Source organism: Orycteropus afer, unplaced genomic scaffold (assembly GCF_000298275.1).
Source record: "Orycteropus afer afer isolate SDZICR_OR568_19922 unplaced genomic scaffold, OryAfe1.0 scaffold00179, whole genome shotgun sequence".
In the NCBI taxonomy this organism is placed as follows: Eukaryota; Metazoa; Chordata; class Mammalia; order Tubulidentata; family Orycteropodidae; genus Orycteropus; species Orycteropus afer.
In genome coordinates this window covers 5,570,211-5,578,704 of record NW_006921766.1, presented here as the reverse complement: position 1 = coordinate 5,578,704, position 8,494 = coordinate 5,570,211, and the positions used below count along the sequence as shown (strand labels likewise).

General features: G+C 46.1%; 1 protein-coding gene across 1 annotated transcript in view; it reads right to left on the bottom strand.

Annotated features, from left to right (window-relative positions):
* Positions 1-8,494, bottom strand: part of PRDM15 (PR/SET domain 15) — a 124,910-nt gene that overhangs the window by 23,156 nt on the left and 93,260 nt on the right. Inside the window, 1 exon segment of the mRNA XM_007947282.2 lies at positions 2,859-2,990. Coding sequence (XP_007945473.2) covers positions 2,859-2,990 — 132 coding nt within the window.

Genomic DNA, 8,494 nt, shown 5'->3' with positions numbered 1-8,494 from the left:
CCCAAATCACAATTAAAAAAAAAAAAAAAAAAAAAAGACTGCCTCGGAAACCCAGTGGGGGTTGCTATGAGTTGGAATCAATTTGATGGCAGTAGGTTTTTTGAGTTGAGAAAGGAGAAGGGAAGGGGTCTTACAGACAGTCCAATAAAAACCTATTTTCCCAACCAGAGATGGAATCTATCAGGGTGATCTGTGGAACTCAGAGGGTTAAAATGAGAAGCCTAGGCTCTGCCCGACAGAGTCTCACTAAGTGTTTGGGTAAGAAATCAAAAAGTGGTAGTTTTACACAGCCATCTGCCTGGGTGATCCACATAAATGAACACTAAAACCAAAACCAAACACACTGCCGTTGTTGAGTCGATTCCAACTCATAGCAACCCACTTTGGGTTTCTGAGGCGGTAAATCTTTATGGAAGTAGATTGCCCAGTCTTCCTTCCAAGAAGTGGCTGGTGGGTTTGAATGGCCAACCTTCTGGTTAGCAGTCAAATGCCTTAGGCACTACACCACCAGAGCTCCTGAAGAAGAAATACTCCCAATTAAAAACAACCACAAAAAAAGCAAGTTTAAAGGACACACTGTAGGAAGAAGTTAATAGATCCCAGCAGGACACTCGAGGTGCCACCTCCCCAGAGTTACCAATGATCTTTTCCAGCCCTAGGGGCCAGCCTGGGACCTGCAGCCAAACCTTCAGGGCAAGTGCCTGAAAGCAGTCGGTTCTCTCCACCAAGGGGCCTGGCAATTGCTTCCATAGAAAGGACTGTGAAGCCAATTAAGGCCCAATGTCTAGAGTGACCACATATTTAGAATGAGCAGAATCCAACACTGTGAGTTCACTCTCCATCAGCTAGGGGTCTGAAACAGCAGAAGCTACATTTACGAAACTCGGAGTCTCCCTCCCAGTGCTGAGTGCTCCTATCAGCGCAGTCTGCAGCCAGCACCTTGTGAGCAGGAGCCAAGTCAGTGGTTTGATTTACTCTCCCAAACAGAGGAATGGACCCTCCTCACACCTTTTAAGAAAATAGTTTCTTTTTCCCCAGAATGGAAACAAGGCAAAGAATTCTAAAAGGTAGTTTATTTAGACCCAGGAAGATTTATTGAACACTCAGGGCCCTGGGCTCTCTGAGGCAGAGTACCTCTAGTGCCTCCCTGGGGAGCTCTGTGGCAGAAGCAGAGGAAGACTGGACAGAGGCAGTTCCCACACAGCAGGTCAGTGCAGGGGCAGGCCCCAGTGTGGGGGTTACGTGAGTCTAGAGGAGGGCACATGGTCCTGAGCTGGGGAAGCAAGGTTACTTCCCAGAAAACGTGAACTTGAGCTGAGACCTGAACAATGTACAGAATCTCTCTGAGAATAAGGTTAGCATACTTTGGTAAAAGCCAGGGACAAAGAGGGCTTGGCATCCCAGGGGACCCAGAGTAGTCTGTGTGGCCAGCCTGGGCCTCTGGGGGAACAGGGTGGGAGGTGGTAGTCAGGTAGGGCGAGTTCATTAGCTGTGTGCATCATCCAGGGAGATACACACAGACACATATACCCACATGCATATTCCCATATTTAACCATCTTAAATAGATGCTGCGGTAGTTAAGATTATGTGTCAACTTGGCTGGGCCTGGTTTTGAGGGGCTGGGCAGCTGGATATAGTATTCCCCATGATGGTAATCAATTCCCTGGTGGAATATGCTGTGAGCAGCTGAGTAGCTGCTTTAGGGAAGTGGTCTGCTCCCAGTCTATTAGGAGATTTAGGCATGGTCTGTAGCTTTATGGCACACTTGGACCCTGCATGTAGCTGAGTCTTCATTTAGCAGCCAAGCATGTTTCCTGCCAATCTTGGGATGATCTCTGGACTTGAATCAGTGGCCTGCCATGTGGTTTGATAATCTTGGGATTGTGCCCTTTTACTTGTCGACCTTGGGTTTGTCAGCCTTGACAGCCAGCAGCTGCCTGAGTGAAGAGAGAGCCTCTAGCTTCAGTGGGTTAGGACCAAGAGGCAGAGGTGAAGCCCAAGGTCGAGGGTTTTTCACCCAGCCCCCAGAGCCTGGCACTTTGAACTTAGACTTCTACACTCCAAAACTGTAAGAGAATAAACTCCTATTTGTTAAAGCCATCCCATCTGTGGTATCTTTCTGTTAAAGCAGCACGAAGTAACCAAAACAGATACATTGTTTTATTTGTGCGTGCACCATAGTTTAGCTATTGCCCTGTTGACGGGCACTTATTTCCAGGTTCCTCTACTGCAGACAACAACATGACAAGTAGCTGAGCACACACATCTCTAAGCATCTGTCTTTCTCATGCACACATTCCTTGAGGGAAAGGAGTTGGGTGAGTGGGCGGAATATTTTAAGAACCAACTGGTATTGTCAAATGATAAGATGACAAGTTGTGCAGCAGTTTCTACTCCTGGCATGGACAATGGACACATACTTTATTGAGTGTAACCGAGTGGTGATAGAGAGGGAAGTTTTGGGAGAAATGTAGCTTTTACTCACAATTCCAATTATGCTAACTCAGAAAACCTGAAACTTATTGGGCATCTAAAGTAAACAAGGAGTCCTTAGGTGACACACAATTAAACTGTTAACCAAAAGGCTGTAGGTTCAAGTCCACCCAGAGGAACATCAGAAGAAGGGCCTGGTGCTTTGCTTTCAAAAACATCATTTACTGAAAACCCTCTGGAGCATAAATCTATTCTGACATGGGGGTACCCTGAATTGGAGTCAACTTGAAAGCAAGTAGTTTCTTAAAGAAAACAAGCAGTGAGGTGGTTCTCATTATGGTACTTGCTTCACTATAATACCTTTTGCTTTCTGCCGGAAGACACCCCCCCCACACACAGTGCCTCTGGGAACCTTGCACTCACCCGTGTGCCGCTTGTAGTGCTTCAGCATGTTGACCTTCTGTGCGAATTTGCGGTGGCACTCCTTGCACTCATACTCCTTGATGCCCTTGTGCAGCTTCATGTGGTGGCGCAGCGCATGCTTCGTCTTCATGCCTTCCAGGACAGAAGTATGTCACAATGTGAGCTGGCATCCCCCACCAGAGTGACCCCAAGACTCTTGACCCTGCATCTCACCCTGGGATGCCCAGCACTGGGACGCCAGAACTCACTCAGACCCCACAACACCTAACCCCACAGCCCATGAAAGGTGCCCAGCTCGTTGACTCTGCGAGGCAGTTTTCAGGAAGTGCGGGGCTGATGGGGAGAAAGAGTGAGCGTGTGAAGGACTCATCTCCTGGACAGACTCCCATCTCCACCCATAACAAGACCCTGGGAACCCAATGCCCTTGGAGGCAGCTATAGATTTGTGGGTGAGATCTACAAGTGCTCCTCTCTGTAAGGCACTGAGGCCAACACATGGATGTATGTGCACAATGATAGTAGCTATCAGTAAACACATTTTACACTGTGACCCAATCAAATAACTTAATTCAAAATACTGATATGGAGAAGTTGACACAGGCTTCCTCTTGATTCTTGAAGACACATTAATTTATAAGTAAGAATAAGACCATTTGGCATAAGACACTCTGTGGTTTAAATGGATCCCTTAGGTGGTACTCAACTGCTAACCAAAAGACTGGAGGTTTGAGTCCATTCAGAGGTGCCTTTGAAGAAAGGCCTGGTGATCTACTTCCACAAAATCAGCCACTGAAAACCCCATGAAGTACAGCTCTTCTTCTGACACATATAGGGTCACCATGAGTTAGAGTGGACTCAACAGCAACTGGTGGTAACTGGCATGGTTTAAATGGTTTAATATTGATGTCCACTCTACCTTGAGTTAGGAGCCCTGATGGCACAGTGGTTAAAGCATTTGACTGCTAACAAAAAGGTTGGCAGTTCAAACCCACCAGCCATTCCACAGGAGAAAGATGAGGCAGTCTGCTTCTGTAAAGATTTACAGCCTTGGAAACCCTATGGGGAAGTTCTACTCTGTCTTATAGGCTCACTATGAATAGGAGCTCTGGTAGCATAGTGCCTAAGCCATTTGACTGCTAACCAGAAGGCTGGCGGTTCAAACCCACCAGCCACTCCTTGGAAGGAAGGCTGGGCAATCTACTTCTGTATTGATATTGCCTCGGAAACCCAAGGAGGGGTCACTATGAGTTAGGTCCAACTTGATGGCACATAACAACAACAACGAGTTGGAATTGACTTGATGGCGGTGGGTTTGGTTTTGATTTTGATCTTTAGTTTAATTTGACAAAACCAATCTTAAGGAGGTGAAAAAAGCTACAACCTTACTCAGACTAATAGAGAGGGTCGATGCTGGTTCAGGGTTTGGATTAGATGGTGAAGGAGTTTGAATGGAGCAGGAACGCCATCCAGGTGAGCCAGTGTTGCCTAGTGTGACGGCTATAGGAGGTTGTGGGTGAGGAGCACCTGGATGCAGGGTCAGTGGCTTGGGAGTTTACTCCTGGTGCGCACTGGCCCAGCTCACACATCCCAGGGAACAGTGCTCGTGATTCCCATGGGGACATTGGAGAGCAGCCCCATGGATTGCAAGAGGCCCTGCCAAGAGATAGAGGGCAGACCACTGCAGACCATCAGCAACCCTACTTTTACCCTGTGTGCAGTGGCCAGGGCAGCATCTCTGCACACTCACATCGTGCCTATTATCATCGTTACCCTAGTACTCATGGCAGGAGGAGAACTCTTGTGCTTGAAAACAGATGTTGCTTATACTGTGAGCAGCTCCTTTCCAACTCAATTTGCTCCGCTAGGTAACCTAGAAAACTCTCTGTCTTAGTTAATGTAGAGGTGAATTTCCACCAGCCCTTGCCAATCCTAAAACCTGGACCTGGTAAACCAGCCAGGGGGTACCTTATGTGACAAGCCACAAAAACATGACACTATTAAGCCAGTAGAGGGTGCTAGAGTCCTTGGCATGAAGTCCCTGTTGTCTTGTAAATATAGAAACAGACAGGTTCCTATGTAAGTGAGGGGAGTCCCTGGGTGGTGGAAACAGTTAATGCTCTTGGCTGCTAAGCAAAAGGTTGGAGGTTTGAGTTTACCCAGTGTGGCCTTGAAAGAAAGGCCTGGTGATCTGCTGCTGAAAATCCAGCCACTGAAAACCCTATGGAGCATAGTTCTACTCTGACACAGCGGGTGGTCATGAGCCACAGTGGACTTAGGAGCCACTGGGAAAAATGTTACTGGGCTGGGGAGGACACATGTGGGCCTATTACTAACTATGAAAGATATTTTTCCTGAAAAAGTAATCATTTTTAATCTTTCTGGTTAAAAATAACATGCATAGTGAAGGAAAAAAATGAGGCCATCAGAGGTCCTATTCACCAGAAGCTGCTGGCACACATTTATGTTCTCCCCTGTGCATAACTGGGCAGTTTTTTCTGCTCCCACGTTCCCTGCTGGCTCTACGGCCCATACCACTGAACTATGCAGCCACCTCTAGTTCCCAACTTGTCTTTCTGCTTCTGCTGTAAACTAATGTTCACTGCACCCAGTACAAACCCGACAACTGCATTATTTTCAACGGCTAAATACTACTCAGAAGTAAGGTCTGGCCATCTACTTCTAAAACTCAGCCCATGAAAACACTATGGTTCACAAAGGTCCAGTCTGCAACAGATCTTGGGGATGGTGCAGGCCCGGGCAGCGTTTCGTTCCCTGTACATGTGGTTGCCGTGAGTCAGGGGGCAACCTGATGGCAGCTAACAATAAAAACAAAACATACTATTCACAGTGTGCACCCATTTATTCAACATTGCCTGAGCACTACTACATGCTACTGGGTGGTTCAAGGTGCCACCACTGAACAGTGAACCACAGTCCCCAGCCTCCTTGGACTTCTGTGCTTTGTGGGGGAAGACAGGCAAACAATCACTTAGAGGTGTTAAGTCAAGAGGGTGATGAAGGAGAGTTGCAGGGATGGGATGCAGAGAGAGGAAGGGGACAAGGAAGTAGAGGGGCAGGATGCTGGTTCAGATGAGACGACAGGGTATCCCTGTTGACGAGGTATTTGAAGAAGTGACCTGGAAGAGCTTTGGCAGAGCTGAATCTTTAGGGAAAGAATTCCCTGCTGGAGGAACAGCCAATCCATAGGTCCTGAGGCCAAGTGTGAATTCAACTGATGAACTCTTACTGTATCCAATTGTTCTGTCACAGGCAATGCTATGGAGAACTAGCTCGGACATATCTTCACACACCATTCATATGTATTTATAAACAGGATATGAGTCCTGTTGCATTTGTTAGACAATGCCAATGGCCACTCCTGTCAATGTACTAATTTACACCCCAACCCAAAGCACTGGAGCAGGTCCCACCTCCAGGACCAGGTGTTACCCTAGACTCTGAATAGCATTCCCAGCAGCCCCATGAGGGTGGCTGATTTTTCAGAAGTAGATCACCAGGCTGTTCTTCCCAAGTGTCTCTGAGTAGACTAGAACCTCCCACCTTTTGGCTAGCAGACAAGTGCATTAACTATTTCCAACACCCAGGGTCATCATGAGTGGGAATCCACTCCATGGATTTTTATGAACGGTAAGGCTGGCATTTAGGTTCTAACCCTTTGTTCAAGCCAAGGTCACAGTCAGGTGGGTGATGAATTACATAGAGGGAGCTGGCCCTTATGGTATATGCCCCACACCAGCATTTTTCCCAGACGAGATTCTAGAATAAACGTGTTCTAAATTATCAAAGTACTACATGGTCGTAGAAAATACAGAAAAGAGACCAAAAAAGTTCACCCCACATCCTAACCACACCACTCACAACCAGTGATAGTGACTTGATATGTTTATTTCCATTAAAAAAAAAAAAAAAAAAACTGGAAATAGCTTTTAAATCCACAAATTACATGGTGTAAAGAGCTTAGAAGCATCAAGCCATTTTGACTAAGTTTGTCTCACATTTGCAAATTCCTTTGGAGAAAATTGATACATATATTTTTAATACTTAAAATATGCAAGTCTACAATGAGCATGCCCTTCTGTTTTTAAATGGTATTCTTTATGCACGTCTCATGGATGTCTCACTGAGATTATTCATATATATATGTCATAGTCCATGAAAGGATTCTGAACAAGATATTTTCTTGTATGGTGTCCCTGAATAATGCAAGCAGTTAGCTCAGCTGCTAACTGAAACGTTGGAGATCCGAGTCCACCCAGATGCCCCTCGGAAGGCCTGGTGGTCTACTTCCAAAAATCAGCCATTGAAAAGCCTATGGGACTGAGCTGGTAGTGCTCTGGGGGCTAAGTGTCTTGTGCAATGCACAAGGAGCTTGAAGTGAGGAATCCTGGCAGATGGAGGCACGTAGTGCAACTTCCAGCAAGGGAAGGGATGGCAGCAAGTTTTCGTGTGCTGAATGCTTTGCTCCTCCAAACCCTGGTGGTCAGACCTGCTTCTGTCTCAGCATTTCTCCAGGACTGGTCTACCCCAGGAGTGTAGCACATTCACTTGTCCCCCAGTCACTGTTCTGGTTCCAAAGGCTGCATCTCTCCACTTGACTGGTGAGAGGGTTGTCAAAGTGTTTCACTCCCAGCCTGCTTCCAGCTGCTTATTGAATCCTTGCTCTGCAATGAACAGGCAGCAGCCCTCACTCTCCACAGTCACTGAGGCCTTGGACAAGTTATCACTATGTCCATGGAGATGCATCACAGAAAGCTGCCACAGCAGGCCTCTTGGCACTCTCTGCTTTAACGGTTGCTGGTCTTTGTTATCTCACTTATCATGATGTAGGCACTGGCAAAGCTGTTGCCATGCTGTGGAAGCTCTAACTTTTTTGACTTAATAACTTAAAAAAATGATTGTACACCTTTTTGCATCTGCTCTATCATGCCATTCACCTGACACCAAGGAGGAAAGTACAGGTATGTCTGTCCATTGGCGAGACAACCCTCCTCTACTCACATAGTTACTTTCAGAAGTTAATCTTTGAAGAAAAAGTTTGAGAGGAATTATATTCACGAAATAGTGGGACTGAGTTCCATATCCTGGTGAGATAATGAGATTATCTCATAAATTCTCATAAGATTCACACTATCACTAACCATTATATATGAGGTTTTGCCTTTTAATCTATCAATCTCTTAATGGGAATTCAGTTTAATACTATTAATGTATTATGATTAAACCTCTTCTGTATTTGTTCGGAGAAAGCACTGTTAACTCATAAATAAAGATTTTTTTCAGGAAAAAAAAGTAAAAGGAAAAGAAAAACCCCTACGGAGCAGTTCTGCTTGACACTCATGGGGTTGCCATGGGGTAGAGTCCGTGTGAAAGCACCTGGCTATTTTCCTGAATGTTCTCTGCTAGCTACTGCTGGTGCTTGGGAAATGCCCAGTGGTGCTACACCAGCCTCCATTCTGCTGACATTGACTTCTCACTGCTTCCAGCAGCCTCTACCCTGGCCCTGTGGCATCAAATATGTCCACAGTCAGCTGTAGAATTTCTAGGAAAAAAGCACAAACTAATAGTGTGCAGGAACATTCCCTGTAGTATCGCTTGTAAAGCTAAAAGACTGCAAA